Source organism: Carassius gibelio, chromosome B15, assembly GCF_023724105.1.
Source record: "Carassius gibelio isolate Cgi1373 ecotype wild population from Czech Republic chromosome B15, carGib1.2-hapl.c, whole genome shotgun sequence".
NCBI classification, from domain to species: Eukaryota; Metazoa; Chordata; class Actinopteri; order Cypriniformes; family Cyprinidae; genus Carassius; species Carassius gibelio.
Window position 1 is genome coordinate 1,080,784 of NC_068410.1, and position 21,133 is coordinate 1,101,916.

Genomic DNA, 21,133 nt, shown 5'->3' on the forward strand with positions numbered 1-21,133 from the left:
TGAGTGTGTGAGTGTGTGAGTGTGTGTGTGTCTGTGTGTGTGTGTGTGTGTGTGTATGTGTGTCTGCTTGCGTGCATGTGTATGTGTATGTGAGTGTGAGTGAGTGTGTGTGTGTGTCTGTGTGTTTGAGTGTGTGTGTGTGTGTGTGTGCTTGCGTGCATGTGTATGTGTGTGTGAGTGTGTGTGTGTGTGTGTATGTGTGTGTGAGTGAGTGTTTGTGTCAGTGTGTGTGAGTGAGCATGTGTGTCTGTGTGTGTGTCAGTGTGTTTGTATGTGTGTGTGCTTGTGTGCATGTTTGTGAGTGTGTGTGTGTATGTGCGTGCGTGCGTATATGTGCCTGTGTGCATGAGTGAGTGTGTGTGTGTGTCTGTGTGGGTGAGTGAGTGAGTGTGTGTGTTTGAGTGTGTGTTTCAGTGTGTGTGTATGTGCGTGCGTGTGTATATGTGCCTGTGTGCGTGAGTGAGTGAGTGTGTCTGTGTGTGTGAGTGTGTGTGTCTGTGTGTTTGAGTGTGTGTTTCAGTGTGTGTGTATGTGCGTGCGTGCTTGCGTGCATATTTGTGAGTGTGTGTGCGTGCGTGCGTGTATGTGTCTGTTTGTGTGTGTGTGTGTCTTTATGCTCAGTCAGTGCTCTAATGTAGATCTGATTTTTCTCATGCTAATGTCTGATGAAAGGGTTTCTGTGTTTCTGGTAAATGGCTTTACTCCACACACACCTGCACACGTCTAATGGCATTCAGGTGTCCACAGCTCTATTCTCTCGCGCCGCTCTTTTGTTTCTGACCTGTAGCTCTGATCAATGAGGGCTAAACCGCTTTCTATCTCTCTGAGCGTTACTGTGCCCAAAATAACCACAATCAAAGGATTCGCCTCTTTCAGGCGAGCTATTATCGCACAACAACAGACGCATTTCAATGTGCTTCCGGTGTGTGTGTGTGTGTGTGTGTGTGAGTGCTGAATAATGAGCAGATATTGTGTGTGTGAATCAAATAATCCCCGAGATGACAGAATGCACATAGAGTTTCAATTCTACACTCTTATAGGGATTTTACATTCTGATATGTTTTGTTAGTTCAGGTGTTATCTGCAGTGAAGGTAAAGGTAACTCTTTACAATACAGTGCCACTTATATGCATTAATGCATGCTTAACTAATGCACAGATAATCAGATAAAAAGCTCATTAATATTAAATTGTGCAAATGCCATGGATTTTTTTTTTTTTTAAACAAGGAAAATCCTTAAAATTTTCATACACAAATGCCAATGCTCCCAGATGCATCCAACCCTTGTGCATGTACAAAAACACAAAAGTGAAGTGCAGATCTGGGCCTTTGTCATGCATCATGCAGAAACACTCCTAACATCAAAGATTTCTGTGTGTGTGTGTGTGTGTGTGAGGGGGGGGGGCAGCTCAGGAATGTCACTGAGAGGGTCGAAGCAAGCCTTTTCTCCAAGCTAGCAATTTGCTGAAGAGCATCTGTTTATCTACAGAAATGCAGAGAGACTCTATTAAAGCTCCCAGGTGTCATTTCTGTGAGCAGCTCCGGCTAAAATAACCACACTTTTACATTTTCAGTAGAAACATGAGTCATGTTTGACAATTGCAAAACTTACTGAGCTGAACCGTCACGAAAATGTCATTGTGTGGCTGATTCGTGCTAATAAGTTACGGTTCCATTTACAGTCAAACCAGCATTTATTCAGACATCTTCAACATTTCTTACATTAAATCACATTTTATTGGCTACAATTTAGAAAACGGTGTTAAAATATGAGAAGAACTCAGTTAAACTGCATATGTCAGTGATGTAATGATCAACCGGCTGCCATCAGGAACAACTAGAAATAAAACTGTCAATCACAGCAAGCGGCCAATTAATAAAAGAGGGGGAGGAGTGGGCGGGGCTCACTTCAGAGGGAGGCGGGTGCTGTGGATTTGATTGACAGCTTGACATCAGAGCCATTAGTGGATTGGAAAAGTGAGGTCAGGATGAAAGACAATGATTCGCTGGTTTTTAGACGCGCCATTAAAGTTTCTATTGAGCGCGCGCACACTTACTCTAAAGGAAAGGCTTCGATTCTTGTCAATTCTGATGTTTTTATGATAGAAACCCACAATCGTATGATATACTGAGAGATACAGGAGCAGAGGTCGCATGTGATTGATGTGTGCCGTTGTTCAAACAGAAGAAAGGAAAGAAACCGCGCTCGATTCTGACATTTCTCACAGCACAGGAATCAGTCGGTTCATCAGGGTTGACAGCGAAACCCATGACAGTGACTGACTCGAGCACAACACAAGAGACTGACACCTATAAACATTTCACCTATAAACATTCGTCTGTGTTATGAAGCCACAGTATATGCACTATAATGTAAACCGGGAACATGAAAGGAATATTGTAAAAGCAGCTCGGCTTTTATAATGACATCCGAACACAGTTGATTAGCATAAGCCCCGCCCCTTACCTGAGCTTGCCCTCTGGTGGCACCTCATGGGGCGGATCCTCACATCGCAGCCGAGACTCCGCCTCCAACAGGTACACGAACACACACTCCTGTAAAACACCAGTGAAAGCAGCGTCAGAGTCATTAGTCATGATTTAACATGTGACTTTATTGGCTAAAGCGATATATCACGATAATGAATATGCATGATATTGCTATCGTTTTTTTGAATAAATTTTTTGGAATACTTTTCTCATCAACTGGTCACAATGCACAACACATGTGCTTTCAAATAAACAAGCACAGATGAGAAGTGCATTCACTCTCTAACAGCAGATGGCGCTGATGGAGCAGCAGAAACACAGCTGCGCTACTTTATGAAACATATTTAATTGATTCAAACAGCCATTGCTAAACACTTATCCTTAAACACTTTAGCATCTGAATTTCTCGTTCGAAATTCTTGCACTTAAAAAAATAAATATGACATCACGTTGTGTCAACGACGTTAACACAGCCTCCGAAACTGTTGTCTGTCTTCAAAAAAATTGTATTGTGTTCAATTTTTTTTTAGTTTTTTGCATCCATAGCAAACATTTTGATACCTGTTTGACAAACCAAACCAAAATCCTGACAAGTCGATCCACTTCATCTCGCAGCACTGTATGACAAAAAAAAGTGTGGAATACAAAAAGATGGAATATAAATATAGGCCTAAATATAGACTTTGAATCTCTGAAGCATTGAAGAGGAGATGGACATCTTCTTGCTCTCTGTACGCAATCTTAGAAATGGATGGACCAAATATTTCCTGTAAATATAGGTCCATCTAAGAGAGAGGAGAACAAAATTATCCTCATTCAGTGTGCGTGACGCATTTTTAGGATGACAACCCAACACTTTTTTTCCAACTACATTCCAATATGATGATAATACTGTATATCGTGCATTATGGATTCGTTAACCCTGCTAATTTGTCAGAAATGTAAAGGCAAGTTTTCGACAGGATTCCTCAACCTCTGTTCAATGAGCGTCTGCTCGCTGTCTACATAGGCAGCTGTCTTCTGAGGGAGCATGTGAAATCAACCTAATAAGTGAGACTTTATATAGAAGCGAACAAAAATGGCTCTTGGTGTGAAGCGAACTGAACTCAAATTATTCCAAGTTTGACTTTAAAGTGTGGCAAAGCCAATTATACCGTAATGACAAACGTCTATTTTTGAGTCGTTTTCAAGAATTAAATATTTACTCTAAAAATTAAAGGCTCATCTTACTTAGTCTGTTTTTATTGTTTCTAGTCAAATTATCTAACAATTCTTATATTAAGATGCATTTATAAACAAACTGAAGTTAGATATTGAGTCTTGTATCCTAAAAAAAACAACTTAATTAAGTGCATTTAAAATTAAATATGAAATAATATGCATTTAAATATTAAATATGTGACGATCGCGGGTAAACAGAAAGAGTGAATGTGCTCCGACGCTCGTGACGCATTATACTGAAGCATCTGAATTTATTGATGAATATTGAAGTCTATTAACTACATGAAAATATGCTTCAATTAAACATGCAATATTTCATAAATACAACAATAAATATGAAATAGAAGTGCAAGTGTGTGAGATGCTGTTAGCTCCTGCTTGAGGCATCCTTGATTGTGTGTGTGTGTGTGTGTGTGTGTTCAGCACTCAAAACACTCCTGAGACTCCAGCAAATGTAACATCAATAAACCCTCCAGGAAAATCTATTTTCTCTCTGAAAAGACGCTCTGAATGCTGATGAAGTCTGGAGCGGTGAATCCGAATGAGTTTTGACCCTGCTGTCTCACCATACACTCATCTGAATGTGATCAGATGGTGATGAATGATTTCTCCACTGTGAAATCAAACCATCATGTGCTTCCCGTGGGTTTGTATTCCAGTGCAGAGATGCACAAACTCCATCTCTTATTGAGCACACGGGGGAAACCTGTTTTATTGACCTGGAGGGAGACGCTGCTCACGTCTGAGTGGTTTTTGTGGAAGAACAAAGGGTGTGTTGCTGTTGAACACAGAAAACATGCTTTTTGAAAACTGCAAACGCTGTATTAGATATTTGAGAAAAACTAGATTTCAAATCAATCAGCAGAATAAAGTCTGAAGAGACTCGGTGTTTGTCTTGGAGACTCTTCATCTTCCAGAGCATCTTGTTCTCCAAAACGAATGTAATAAATATTTGGCTAAAACGCTGTGAAGAGTTGGTATATTACACTGATGAGTCGTTTTCATGATGAATAGCAATAATAGCAGTAACATACTTTTAATTTGAAATTTACATATTTTAAAATTGGACATTTTTATTTTTATTAATAAAGAAAATGTATAATAGTAAAAAATTAATTCCTGGTACAAAATAAACAATTTAATAAAATAAATTATGTTTTTCAAGTTTAAATGTCTTATTTACAAAAAAAGTCTAAATTGTTTTTATTTTATTTTATTTTATTTATGTATGTATTTTTTATCCAATAGCCGAAACAAGTTTTCATAACATAACCAACCATTTAAAACTTTGGAGTCAGTGATTTATTGTGTGTTTGTTTGTTTATTTGTTTGTTTATGAGTTAGTGAAATTACTTTATTATTCATCATAGATACATTAAATAGATGAGAAGTGACAGTAAAGACATTTATAATGTTACGAAAGATTTCTATTTCAAATAAATAATGTTCTTTTGAACTTTCTATTGATCTGTGAATCCTGAAAAATAAAATGCATCACAGTTTCCACAAATATATTGTGCAGCACGACTGTGTTCAACATTGCTAATAATCAGAAATGTTTCTTGAGCAGTAAATCATCATATTATTCTGATTTCTGAAGATCATGTGACACTGAAGACTGGAGGAATGATGCTGAAAATACAGCGGAGCATCACAGAAATAAATTACACTTTAACACAGATTCACACAGAAAACAGATGATTAAAATGATAATATTATTTCACAATTTTGACTGTATTTCTGATCAAATAAAAGCAGCTTTGGTGAGCAGTCCTCTCTCTAAAACATCTACTTTTTATAGCTAGTGTGTGTGTGTGTGTGTGTGTGTGTGTGTGTGTGTGTGTGTTTTGTACCACGTCTGGCAGGACAACTCTGAGCACATCTTTGATGGTCGTCTGAAGGCTGCTGACATCAACAACGGAGGCCAACTGCAGCAATGCATCCTGGGAAAATAAAAACACAGACACAGATAAATAAACAAATAAATGATTTATAATGACCATCCGAAGGGTCAGAGGTTAATGAATCCTCTGGAAATACAACTATGATGAGTTTAACCCTGAGCCTCTGCAAATGTCACGCCATTACGGAAATGAATGTTATCGTCTCGCGTCTTCTGTCTTTGAAGACTCTGGCACAAGGACGATCACTCATCTCTCTTTGAAACTGTTTGACCTTTGACCTCCAGCACGCCACCTCATGTGCACCGATTATTAGCATGTCCACTTAACCATTTCTCAACATGAGCGAGAGAAAGAAACGCTTTTAGTGAATGAGCGCATCAGTGGATTCAATGCTGCAAACTAACATACTGAAGTTATGCTACGAACTTGACCAAAATTGTTCCAAAAAGCCTCAGACACTCATCAGAGTCTCAGATTCATTTCAGCAAATCACAGATTCATCTGAATCTACGCGACTCACAAATGATTAAATTGAGTTTGTTCTTGCAATGCAAAGCTTTTTGTACACACAAACATGCACAGCACCGAAAGTCCTTTTTAAATAATATAAAATATATATTTTTTTATTTTTTTATTCTTTTAACATTTAATGGTAGTTTGAAATGTTTGGTTTGTTTAAATTTAATTTAATTAAACAATTTTTTTTTATTATTATTGTTAACTAAAACTATTAAAAAAATTTAAGCAAAAAAAAAAAAAAAAAAAAAAATTATAATAATGATAATAATACAATTTAAAAATGTTGCAAGTGGATGCACTAAAATGATAAAAAAAAAACAATTTAAAATTAAAATTAAAAAAATAAAATAAAAATAATAATCTTACCAAAACGAAAACCACTAACAAACAACATTTGTGTAACCTGAAATAAAATAAATTACTAAAATATTTTAACTAAACATTAAAATAACTAAAATTGAATACAATATATTAAAAGCAGAGGTGGGTAGTAACGAGTTACATTTACTTCGTTACATTTACTTGAGTAATTTTTCGGTGTAACTAATACTTTTCGGAGTATATTTAAAGATGGGTACTTTATACTCTTACTTGAGTACATTTTTTTGGAAAAATCTGTACTTTTACTTCGTTACTGTGGGCGACGCTCCTCTCGTTACTTTATTTTAATGCAATAAATGTTATAAATGGTTCAGTTTATTCCAAATGCGCCGTCTACTTTTCTCTGGACAATGAGCGATGCTCATTCGCGAATGATTCATTCTTTTGAGTCAACTCTGTTCAAAGGCTTGATCAAACCAATTGGCAAACGAGTGAATTGGTTCATGAATCAGTTTGATTGAGTCGTTCAGTTCCATGCTGCACGCGCTGAGCTCTGAAGCGGTTCACTCAGAGTTGTAATGTTTAAGAATATTAGCAGCGTTGAAAACGGGGCTATGGAACTGCACTGAATTGAAATCAAATCTGCAAAGGCTATTCTTTGCTTGCGATGGAGATCCTTATTAGATGAACGCGTGTGCTGTCTACTGTTTAACAGGTAATAACTTGGGCTACATTCGATTACAGTACACGATACCACTGTGACATTAGTTTGTTGTACGTGTGTGGCTTATAACAGGTTGAATGCAGCTTCCAAAAGACAAAGAATAGCCGATTAAGATTTTATTAATTTTAATACAATCACACCAGTGCGAGTACGTTCAGCAAGTCATATCATCAGCTGCTAAATTCAGATCTGTGATCGCTTGCTGGCACTGAGCCAGAGACAGACGCGTTTTTACAGCGCTGCGCATTAACCAATCACACACGGTTCTGTTGAGCTTTTGAATGCAATGGCCAATCAGAGGTGTTCCGATGAGTCATCGCTGAAATGCCGGTGCTTCCTTCACTCGCTCACTTACTGAATACCTCTTTCTGGCGAATTCTCTCGTCAGAAACAACAAAGTGCAGATGTGTGTACGAATCTATAATTAAGATATTGATTTCACAGTGTTAACAGTTTCAGTGATTTTAATGGTAGTTTCTGAGAGTGAATGAAATCTAGACTGTCAGTGAAAATTATGTTTAATAATGTAAATGTTATTTGCTCTCTTTCTGAACAATGAAAGATTAGTAGCAATATTTATATCACATTAACTTTCAATGTTAAATTCACATTTAAAATAAAGTCAGTCGTATTAAAAATATGTTATGGCATGATACCTATATTTGTTACTTAAATAAACAGACAGGGTTTTATAATAAATTACATAAATTGGATTAAAGGCTGATGAAATATATACATTTATACACACACACATACATTACATACATTTTTGTCTATATATCTATATAAAAAAGTCTCCGTATATATGACCCAAAGTAACTAGTAACTAACTACTTGAGTAGATTTTTTATCCGATACTCTTTTACTCTTACTCAAGTAACTATTCAAGACTAGTACTTTTACTTTTACTTGAGTAAATATTTCTAGAATTACTTTTACTTTTACTTGAGTAAAGTTTTTGGGTACTCTACCCACCTCTGATTAAAAGGACATACTGACTAAGCCTAAACTGGTAAAAAAAATAGTTGCTTTGGAGAAAAGCTTCTGCTACAAGCATAAACGTAAATGTAAGCCTAATGCAATGACTAAAAATAACTAAAATTAATAAATAAAAATAGAATCTATGTAGACGCCTAAAGTTAAACATCAGTTTTAAATCAGATTCATGATAGATGGCCTTTAAACTGATCGTTCATCTCTCCATCTCTAAACTGATGAAAGGAAAACTGCACTCAACCAGTTAGACAGTCAGTATTCTCTGTGTGTGTGTGTGTGTGTGTGTTGGCTTTAATACAGCCGGTTTTTATAGATAATTACAAATAATTATCACCAATTACGTTCAGAACTCAACATCACAAATCTCTATTTCGTAGGACAAAAATGTTCAGAATGACAGGAAGAGATTTTCAGATGCAGGTGGTTCATTCTGACACTCTTCCTCATCCTCCTCTTCCTCTCTCAAATACTCTAAATCCCTCTCAACACACACACACACACACACACTCGAGTGGAAAGGCGAGTCGAAGCGGAGACGCTTCCCTGCAGTTTCTCTCTCTTGTTGGATCATCATTGACGGAAGCAGCAGAGATCAATCCTGCAGCGCTGATCCCTCTCTCAACTTTCTGAAGAGGGAATAGCAGAGAGCTTTGTAAAACACACACACACACACGCACACACGAGCCAGTTCACACTTGCTGTGCAATGCAATACAATCCCAAAGCATACCAAATTAAAACTTGTCAGAAACTAAGAAATAAAAGTGAATTTGAATCATTAAAATAAATCTGAAGTACAACAATTATTAAAGCTGAAATAAAAATGTGTTATTAAAGTGACTTTAAATGTAAAAAAAATTACAATGATCAAAAAATTAAATCATTAAACATTATTAAAAAAATTAAAACTTTAGACTAACATTAACACTAAAATAAAATAAAAATAAGCTTAAAAAATCTAACTAAAATTATAACAGAGAATACAAAATAAAAGCTAACTCATTGTGTGTGTGTGTGTGTGTGTGTGTGTGTGTGTGTGTGTGTGTGTGTGTGTGTGTGTGACTTGAATGAAACTGTGATCAATACTATACAGACAGAGGACAGATTCACACACACTGATGTTGTATTAAAGGTCTAATTGAAGTTCACCTGTGTGTGTGTGTGTGTGTGTGTGTGTGTGTGTGTGTGTGTGTGTGTGTGTGTGTGTGTGTGTGTGTGTGTGTGTGTGTGTGTGTGTGTTGGTACTCTGATCATGAGCGTCCTTCAAACACCAGCACACACTGATTAGTAATTACAGAAGTGATGAACACACACACACGCGTGCGCACACGCACACACACACACACACACACACACACACAGAAACACACAGATTTACTAAGATTACCTAAACGATGCCAACTGCCTCAAATATAAAGATGACGGTGTGCATCTGAGGTTCTGCTATAACTAATCACCGTATTTTTAAACTGCTGTTTCTCTCTCAGACTCATTCATCCCAGCGTCACGTCTCTCCTTCAGGGCATCACAGGGATCTCTGCCACTGATATCCGTCCATCGCTCGCTCTGTGTTAGAAATGTCAAGAGCCTCCGAGAGACTTTTATCATCAAACCCCATCAGCCCCTGTGACATGTTCACATCCCTGATCCCTCCATCTTTACTTTTACCTCTTTCTCTCTGATTTAAACTTCTCTGCTATTAAAGTTTTTGATCTGAAAGGGGAAATTAAGAGCACATGTTTCTGCTAAGACTGCTGTAGGGAGCCTTGCAGCAATGCTGAGAAGGCAACATGCATTTGTGCTGCATTATTAGTTTGCACGCTGATACATAAAGTAACGCAATGAGTCGTGAAATCAAGCGTGTGTAGCTGTAAGCACATGTGTTCATGGACTTGAAGAAAGACGCCACAGGCAAAAACATAGTTTTTTTTTTCATGCATTTTGTTCTTTTTGGAAAGAAATCCAAATATAATCCAATGCATCCAAAATTATTAATAATTTTATTACACTTGCACTATATTTGTGCCTTCAGGTTTCAATTACAATCAGGGGCGGATCTAGAGAAATATTGATGGGGTGGCGAGAAGGGGACAGGAATTTTTGAGGGGGATGGCAACATATGGCAGACGTGTGTGTGTGTGTGTGTGTGTGTGTGTGTGTGTGTAGTAGAGCACACATTCCCAGAGACGTGTATAACAACACCTTAAGGGTTCCCATAAGCAGGATTTATTGTTGTGCCCCCCTTCCTCAAATATGATGATGAAAAAAAAACTACTATGGGCTGAAAAAATAACTTTAATCAAATAAAAAACTAAATTAATAAATTGTATTATTTACAAATCACAATTGTAGCTCTCCACATTTACCTGTGGCTATAACTTTATTATGACTCTAATTTATTTTATAGTCTCAAGCATTCAGAAATCATTCAAAAGGAAACTAAGCAGTTTTACTATGATAAAACCATGGTTTATTTTTGTAAGGGTTGTGATATGCACGTTTTTTGTTGAAGAAATTATAAAGCCTGTGGCATCTATAGCAAAAAGGTGTCCAAAAATGAAAGATGAAGTGAATATTTGATTGAAATGTTTGGTCAGTAGCCTAAACAAGGATTTGATTGTCCTGTAAGTGTAACAGCAGCAATCACATGGCATTTGTAATAACATGTACATAAATAGTTTATTTTGTATTTGCCTACATTATGTATTTTAACAGTGTTATTATTAACCAATCATTATTGCCTCATTATTTTTTTATATAATGCATTTTAAGTCATTTTAAATGCTATTGATGGCTTAGGTCTGTTTTTTATAACAACAACAAAAATATTACAGTATATTAATACTTTGTAAATTATTAGAGTTTGGGGTTCGTGAATCATTTGAGTCAGTTCGGGAGTTCAAAGCGAATTCGCGAATCATTTGAGTCAGTTTGGGGATCGCGAATCGGGTTCGCGAATCATTTGAGTCAGTTTGGGGATCGCGAATCATTTGAATCAGTTCGGGAGTTCAAAGCGGGTTCGCGAATCATTTGAGTCAGTTTGGGAGTTCGTAGCGGGTTCGCGAATCATTTGAGTCTGTTTGGGGATCGCGAATCATTTGAATCAGTTCGGGAGTTCAAAGCGGGTTCGCGAATCATTTGAGTCTGTTTGGGGATCGCGAATCATTTGAATCAGTTCGGGAGTTCGTAGCGGGATCGCGAATCATTTGAGTCAGTTATGGGGATCGCGAATCGGGTTCGTGATTCATTTGAGTCAGTTTGGGAGTTCGTAGCGGGATCGCAAACCATTTGAATCAGTTTGGGAGTTCAAAGCGGGTTCGCGAATCATTTGAGTCAGTTTGCGGATCACAAATCATTTGAATCAGTTCGGGAGTTCGGAGCGGGATCGCGAATCATTTGAGTCAGTTATGGGGATCGCGAATCATTTGAATCAGTTCGGGAGTTCGTAGCGGCTTCGCGAATCATCTGAGTCAGTTATGGGGATCGCGAATCGGGTTTGAGAATCATTTGAGTCAGTTTGGGAGTTCGTAGCGGGATCGCGAATCATTTGAATCAGTTCGGGAGTTCAAAGTGGGTTCGCGAATCATTTGAGTCAGTTTGCGGATCGCAAATCATTTGAATCAGTTCGGGAGTTTGGAGCGGGATCATGAATCACGAAAGATTCGCGCTAGTAAATTTTCAAATTGGCCATAACCTTTAATTCGTTGCTGCCAACTGGGGTGGCAAGGCTTTCTTTTAGGGTGGCATTTGCCACCCTATGCCACCCCAGTAGATCCGCTCCTGATTACAATACATTTCATTAAAAGTTTTTTCTCAACTTCAGCAGCACTTACATACACTAAAACTTAAGAGTTGTATTCCTCTCTATATTTTAAAGGTTTTATAGAAGGGTTCTGTTCATATATCATTCACATTGATCTATAGGACATTTTATTCCTGAAAAAGGCGAAAATGCATATCTTTAAAGGCTGTGAGTTATTTTTCTCCACTTCAGCAGCACTTGCATTCACCAAAATTGTATTGCTCTCTATATTCTGATGATATTTGTAGAAGGGTTTCTTCATATATCATTCACACTGATTTATAAAACATTTTATTCCTAAAAAAATATGCTTGTTTTTCTTCCTTTTTTCTGCTGACAGGAAACATTTTTTTTTATTTTTTTTTGTAATAAAAAGACCAAAATCCCAACAGTAAAAACTTTTAACTCTAATGTTAACAAAATCAATCAAGAATTTTAAACCTGACTTAATCCAGCCTTCAGATGTATTCTCTGATCATTTATGCAAATTAGAGCACATTTAAATAATGCCTTATTTAAATAATTGTATCATTCCATAACATTTCCATACACTTGTAATACAAAAAACTTAATAAATTAGCAGGAGAAGTATGCTGATATCTTTAAGTTTTTTCCCCTGTTGTGTTTTGCCTTGAGTGTGTTTTCTAAAGGTGAAGAATGTTTACTAATGGTATATGAGTGTGTTTATATTCCAGTATTCTCTAAAATAAAATCCCTCTAATCTTTTTAATCCAGCGTCTGACGCTAAATAACTTTCCTTTCTTCCAGATGCAGGATCAATCTCTCCGCCGCAGAGCATGATGGGAGTTTAAGACGACACTGATCTCAGAGTGTGGTCTAAGAGCTTTATTACCCACAGTCCTCTGGGGCAGAGCTCAAGTTGCCTTACTTAAGCTTTTCAAATTAAGCAAAAGCATAAAAAAACAGGAGCACAGTGAGACCTTTAACATTTAAATACAGGAGCGCTTCATAAATCCTGCCGCTTAAAATATCAGCCCGATATTAACAACACAGCAGAAGAAAATCCAACACTTTACTAGAAATATGCAAATACAATGCATTTTAAAGTACTGAAGTGTCGTATAATACACTTAATATATAGTGCTATATTTGTATGAATAATAAATATATTCTAATACTTCATATATTATTCAATGTATATATATATATATATATATATATATATATATATATACTTAATATTATATTTCAGTAAATTAATCATTTTATAATTTAATTAAAAAAAGAAAAGAAAAATTTTCTCAACCTGTTACAACATCTGTTTGAAATGTCATGCATGAATAATGAGAATTATTAATTTTTAAAGCTGAATTCCAATTTCCACATATGTGTGATAAAGTGTATGTACATTAAATTAGCATATATATTACACTTATGCATCAAACTGCGAATATTCTCCCTGAACGACAGAACATGTGATGAGTTACTGTTCAAACATTACAAACGAACTTAAAAACAGAAAGAGCATTTTCTAGAGAGAGACGAGGCACGAGGCTGATGTTTGTGTGAAACGATTCCAGCTCGTCTGATTGGTCTGATCAGTTTCAGCATATTAAACATGCTGTGACTCACGGATGAGAAATGATCGCGAGCCGTAAATCAGATGAAGGTCACCGTCAGGATTTACTGTCAGGATTTTCTGGAGCTCAGATCTCTCGTTCTGTCTGCTTTGCTTCTCTCATTTTCAGATCTCTCTTTCTCAGCAAGCACTTTGTCAACCAGACATTATTAAAACATGATTCAGGCTTTAAATTTAATATGAGACTCATAAGATACTGAAAGCCTCAGGGTCCCATAAACACCCTCCTGTTTCTGCGGCTGAAAACTGACATTATCATTCGTTTCCAAATGAATTGTGTTTATCAGATTATACAGTTATTATACAAACATAATCTACTTATCCTATTTTCATTTTAAAGGTTAAATAAACAGTACAATATTAAACCTAATAATGCACAAACAAAATGTAACAATATATTATTATACTATATACATAGGTCAATCCAACATATAATGAATATTAAATATTTTAAATAAATATTTAGCACACTATTTGAAGGTTAAGGTCCTATATTTATTTTTACCATGTTAATTTAAGTAATTTTGTTTTTCTTTTTTATATAGCTATATAGTTTTTATTCACCTTATATTATATGAAGTTAAACTAAATGAAAATGAGCAATGTTTCACTGGTGACTAGCTGAAATAAAATCACTTCCAGTTTTTTGTCCATTTGATTGATTTCAGTTTACGTTAAAGGTGCAATAAATGCATTCTGGGGGCGTGGCTTTGGACGGCGATTGCAGGGAGGGTGGGGCGTTAAATTTCAGTGCTAACAGGCTAATGTTAGCATTTTCCAAGATCTCCTATTGCACCTTTAATTTTAAGAAATAAACATGTTGTTTTATGGTTTAATAATAGCTAACTATAAAAGTCCTGACACATCTGCTTTAATGATATCTCAATCATCCCCTTGACACTGTAACACACAAACAGCATTTGGTCAAGCATTTTCATCTCCACTAGTCTAATGGTTCTGGTTTTAACAGCACTGTAAAAAAAATAAAAAAAAATAAATCAGATCCGCAGGTCTCAAGTGGCCATTATCTGAAGCAGGTCAGAAAACGAAGCTGATCTCAGAAAAGCAGTAGCACGGTGCTCAAAATGACAGGGCATGGGGTTGCCAGATTCCCTGCTGCGGAAAATCCCTCATAAGTGGTGGATTAACGGTGTTTGTGACAGGAGGAGAGAGTGAGGGGAGTCCGGTCCAGAGAGAAGAGGAATAAAGGATGAAAAGGACGACGAGATGAAAGGGTGGAAGAGGGAATCATAAAGACACATGCAAATAAAGCAGTAAGAGGGCGATTATGGCCGCTGAGATGATGAAAACCAGAATAGCTGGTTAACATTTGTCTTACTCTTGATGGCTAATGCAGGAGTGTAAATAATCTAAAGTGCACATATGAGGATAGATCTGCGTGTGTGTGTGTGTGTGTGTGTGTGTGTGTGTGTGTTCAATACTGGAGGTCCATTATTAAGTCCAGCTGAGTTGATTAACCTTTCTAACTCATTTACATTACAGAAATGTCAAAGGAAAGAGCAAACAAACACACACACACACACAATCACATCACACTCATGCATGCACCTGTGACACACACACACACACACACACACACACGCAGTCTCAGGAGTCTGCATTTCCCTTTATCCTGTAAAATGACCGGATATAATAATGAGAAGCAAGGAAATGTGCTTGTGTGTAATTGCTCAGAGAAAACATAAAGCGCTTTTCATCAGAATCATATTTCTCATCTGTAATCTATTGCGTACGGCTGCTCCAATCATGTGCAACATTTCTCATAAAACACCTGACAACAGCATGTATTTTTATACCCTAAAAAACAGAGTGAAGGAGAGAGATAGACAGAGAGAGAGAGAGAGAGAGAGAGCGTGCTAATCACAGTTTTTTTTTGTGCCTACACAACCCACACACACCGATTAGAATAATACACACACACACAGCACAGCAAACAAGCCCCATTTATATGTATGGTACATACTCAAATCATGATTTTGCATGGACAAGAGCCTCAGTTCCAGACCCATGATGTGCTCTGTCTGATGTGCTATAAAGTGTTAAAAAGCAAAAACAACATACAATACAATAAAGTAATATAAATGTGTAATATACATGAGACCCAGGACCACAAAACCAGCCATAAGAGTCCTTTTTTTAAATGGAGATTTATACATAATCTGAAAGCTGAATAAATAAGCTTTCCATTGATTTATGGTTTGAGACACAACTATTTGAAAATCTCCAACTGAGGGTGCAAAATCGCTTTTAAGTTGTCCAAAATATGTTTTTAGCAATGCATATTACTAATCAAAAATGACTTTTTGATATCTGTATAGTAGGATATTTACAGAAGATCTTCATGGAACAAGATCTTTACTTAATATCCTAATGATTTTTGGCAAAAAAGAAAAATTTATAATTTTATCCCATACAGTGTATTGTTGGCTATTGCTACAAATATACCAATGCTATTCGTGATGCTATCAGCTTCACTAACTGTATTGCTTTATTCTGTTCTAACAGTGCAGTTTTGGTGGTTGTTCGCTGCGGTCGGTCGATGTTCAGCGGTTCTGGTTGTTATTCCAACAGCGCTGCCTCCCCAGTCGCCATAGAAACACTGGAGACACATGCACTGTAGAATACAGCCAGACCAATCTACAGACGCACTACTGACACCAATCAGGCACAGTCCAGATACTGACATGTTCAACTACAGCCCGACTACCGACACGGTAAACTACACATGGAACAATGATGACATTATTCTGATGAGATTAAACTACAATCAAACTACTGACACTTTTAAAGTACACCTGGATTTCTGAAATTAAACTACAGTCGAACTACTGACACTTTTAAAGTACACCTGGATTTCTGAGATTAAACTACAGTCGAACTACTGACACTTTTAAAGTACACCTGGATTTCTGAGATTAAACTACAGTCGAACTACTGACACTTTTAAAGTACACCTGGATTTCTGAAATTAAACTACAGTCGAACTACTGACACTTTTAAAGTACACCTGGATTTCTGAAATTAAACTACAGTCGAACTACTGACACTTTTAAAGTACACCTGGATTTCTGATATTAAACTACAGTCGAACTACTGACACTTTTAAAGTACACCTGGATTTCTGAGATTAAACTACAGTCGAACTACTGACACTTTTAAAGTACACCTGGATTTCTGAGATTAAACTACAGTCGAACTACTGACACTTTTAAAGTACACCTGGATTTCTGAGATTAAACTACAGTCGAACTACTGACACTTTTAAAGTACACCTGGATTTCTGAGATTAAACTACAGTCGAACTACTGACACTTTTAAAGTACACCTGGATTTCTGAAATTAAACTACAGTCGAACTACTGACACTTTTAAAGTACACCTGGATTTCTGAAATTAAACTACAGTCGAACTACTGACACTTTTAAAGTACACCTGGATTTCTGAGATTAAACTACAGTCGAACTACTGACATTTTTAAAGTACACCTGGATTCTGATGGCAATAAACTGCAGTCGAACTACTGACACTTTTAAAGTACACCTGGATTTCTGAGATTAAACTACAGTCGAACTACTGACACTTTTAAAGTACACCTGGATTTCTGAAATTAAACTACAGTCGAACTACTGACACTTTTAAAGTACACCTGGATTTCTGAGATTAAACTACAGTCGAACTACTGACACTTTTAAAGTACACCTGGATTTCTGAAATTAAACTACAGTCGAACTACTGACACTTTTAAAGTACACCTGGATTTCTGAAATTAAACTACAGTCGAACTACTGACACTTTTAAAGTACACCTGGATTTCTGAAATTAAACTACAGTCGAACTACTGACACTTTTAAAGTACACCTGGATTTCTGAGATTAAACTACAGTCGAACTACTGACATTTTTAAAGTACACCTGGATTCTGATGGCAATAAACTGCAGTCGAACTACTGACACTTTTAAAGTACACCTGGATTTCTGAGATTAAACTACAGTCGAACTACTGACACTTTTAAAGTACACCTGAATTCTGAGATTAAACTACAGTCGAACTACTGACACTTTTAAAGTACACCTGAATTCTGAGATTAAACTACAGTCGAACTACTGACACTTTTAAAGTACACCTGAATTCTGATGACAACAAACTACAGCCAAAAGTACTGATATTACTGTTGGACAGCCTGATTATGACACTGTTAAAGTACATTAGTATTTCTTGTTACATCAAACTACAACCACTGCAATCTTATTATAAAAACAAAAATAAAGCCTAGGCTACATACAGTAATAAATCTGACTTATATACTTTGCACATATACCATACATATTAAGAGACATATTATAAATATTATTCTTCTCTCTTTTCTTTCTCTCATGTTCTGATATCCTGCACTGCACTGCTGTAGAATAATGTGTCTCACTATAAAAGAGCTCCACTGACGTACGGCACGAATCACCTTGAAACACACATTGAAAGTTATTTTGTGTCAAGACAATGTCTGAATAAATAACTGTACTGCACAGTACATACTTTAGGGATTTTGAAGGACAGATAAAGATTCTGAGAAACGATAAACACATTAGAAACAATCTAGTGTATAAACACAAACTTATATTATAATTTGAATTGAAGCCAAAAATTTTAGATGAAAAGCCAAGAATACGAAACAAAGACATTTCTCCATCTGTCACAAACACACACAATCACACAGCGTTTGAAAATATCACATGTACAAAGAAAGGTCAAAGACTGACATTTGCTTTAATGCAAATAATACAAATGCAAATTTTACAGAATGTATATTGTGTGTGTGTGTGTGTGTGTGTGTGTGTGTGTGTGTTTGTGTGTGTGTGTGTTCCTTCACTTAAAGAAGAGAATAAGCGAAAGTGAGACATCCATCATCCGATTCTCCCTCCATTACACACACTAATACACCTGTCTCTCTTCATCTGTCAATCTGCGTCTGTCTGTCCCGCAGCAGCCCTCAGGTGTGTGTGTGTGTGTGTGTGACTGCCGGTTCATGAAATGTATCACAGAAAGAAAAGCAAACTGCTGAAAGCCTCCATAAGTTCTGGTGTGAAAATAGCGCGTCGAAGCAGGTATGTAATGTGTAGTTTCCATGGCGATGAAGGCCATGACGCGAGCACAGTGAAACCTTTGCCTCTCGTTAGAGAAAACTGAACAAACGCTAATTAATGAAAAGAGCGAGAAACGGACAGATCCTGAGAGCAGAACAGACAAAAACACCCAGAGAAACAATACATAATTGGATCTTACAAAGTTTCTCTGAAATTGCTCTGAGAAATCTGAAAGTGTGCAGCGTTAAAGCGGTGTGAAAAGACAGAGAGACCGACAGAGAGAGAGAGAGAGAGAGAGAGAGAGAGAGAGAGAGTCACAGAGAAACAGAGAAAGGATATTTCAATTAAGCTTAACAGCGTATCTAAATTGTTCTGGAATGACAGAGCAGAATTCAATCTCTGATAAATGAGAGCGCAGACGTGAAGAGAATGTGAACGAAAGACTGACAAAGAACTGAAAACACAGACAGACCTGAAAGAGTCTCTTCTGCTCACCAGTGCTGCATTTATTTGATCAAAAATACAGTAGAAATAACCTAAATATTAAGTTTTCTGTGTGAATCTGTGTTAAAGTTTAATGTATATCTGTGATGCTCCGCTGTATTTTCAGCATCATTCCTCCAGTCTTCAGTGTCACATGATCTTCAGAAATCAGAATAATATGATGATTTACTGCTCAAGAAACATGAAGATTATTATCAATGTTGAACACATAATGTTTTTGTGGAAACCGTGATACATTTTATTGATGAATAGAAACTTCTCTCTTGGTTATGGGAATGTTAAGGAAACATTACATTGTATCATTTTGCAAGCGTTATGGGAACGTTACTTTTGAATGTTCTCTGAAAATTCCGAACTAGTAACATCTAAAAAAAAAAAAAAAAAAACATTAGTCAAACATTCCATGAATGTTGTATGAATGACATTTCGCTCTCAAACCATTTTTTTTAGGATTCACAGATGAATAGAAAGTTCAAAAGAGCATTTATTTGACATAGAAATCTTTTGGAACATTTAAACATTTTTGTAGCATTTGTGTAACATTGTAGCAAATGTCTTTACTGTCACTTTTGATCAGTTTAATGCAGCCTTGATGAACAAAATCTTAATTTAGATAGATAGATAGATAGATAGATAGATAGATAGATAGATAGATAGATGTGTGTAGTACTGTGTGTGATGCTGTTGATCCAGAGAGAGAGAGAGAGAGAGAGTGAGAGAGAGAGAGAGAGAGAGAGAGAGAGATCTCGTCAGTCAGTGTGGGTGGTTTTAGTTCGTGTGGGTGGTTAAAAACTTTTTCTTTCTGTGCCTTTCATCACTATGGCAATGAAGCAGTTTTGTGGTGCTGGAAGGTGAAAGTTTCTATGCTCTTGTACAGGTGCGCACACACACACACACACACACACGTGTGGCTGATCTCATAGCGAGAGTCTCTCTCAGTAAAGGTGTGAGTGAGTTAACACGTCTGCAGCTTCCGAAGCAAATCTGAATGCAGTGATTCCTGCAGCACGTCTGACAAAACAAATGATATTTTACACAGGAATGAGTTCAGTGTGATGAGATACAAATGCTGGGATCTGCAGAATAATACAAAGATACACACAAACGAAGCAGCTCAATCAAGTGATTTGATTTCAGTCTATGAATTTTGTTGAATCGGTTTGAATTACACATTAGTGACTGACTGGATGTTTAACAAGACAACTACACAGTCACTAAAGACTTCTGCTGTGAAACATGTTTCCACAAAGACCTGTGTGTTCTTTCTTACTAATACAGTATAATTACTGGGGCGAGAATCAAATGTGTATGAAACTCATCAAATGATTTCTCTTTGGTAGATGATCTCTCTGTATTGATCAGAGGAAAGTTTGGGAAAAAGGCATAAAATATATGTAAATGTGTGTAAGCCGTTAAAATAAAACTATGTAATAAAATGACTAAACTAAATAAGTTTAACTTGAGTTTTTATGTGCTACATTTTCTAGAAAGGAAACTGAAATAAGTTTAAATTAAATTAGATACATTTAAAGTGCCAAGATTATTAAAACTGAAATAGATTTTTTAAAGTAATGAAATTTCTAAAACAGAAATTGATATGAAATAAGTTCAAAATAATGAAATTACAAATAAAACTGAAAAGACAACTGAAATACATTTAAATTCTAAAATTACTAAAACTGAAGTACGTTTAATTTGACGTACTAAAATTACTAAAACTTAAATAAAATGTTTAAATTGAAAATCTAAATTTATTAAAATTAAAAGTGAAATTAGATACATTTAAATTACCAAAATTATTAAAACTGAAATAGTTTTTTTTTTTAAGTAATAAAATTACTAAAAGGTTTCTCATTGAATATAATGTTTCACTCTGAAGGGTGTCACTTTACACAGTAGAGATGTTACTTTAACTCCAATATGTGACATTAGAGTCTCTCTCTCTCTCTCACACA

The 21,133-nt window shown here is 36.2% G+C and overlaps 1 protein-coding gene across 7 annotated transcripts in view; it reads right to left on the reverse strand.

Annotated features, from left to right (window-relative positions):
• Positions 1–21,133, reverse strand: part of LOC127972295 (cGMP-dependent 3',5'-cyclic phosphodiesterase) — a 120,081-nt gene that overhangs the window by 27,352 nt on the left and 71,596 nt on the right. For all 7 annotated transcript variants that reach the window (XM_052575716.1, XM_052575710.1, XM_052575715.1 and 4 more), the window contains 2 exons: positions 5,565–5,654; positions 2,468–2,556 (listed from right to left, as the gene is read on the reverse strand). In XM_052575716.1, coding sequence (XP_052431676.1) covers positions 2,468–2,556; positions 5,565–5,654 — 179 coding nt within the window. The remainder of the gene's footprint in view (positions 1–2,467; positions 2,557–5,564; positions 5,655–21,133) is intronic.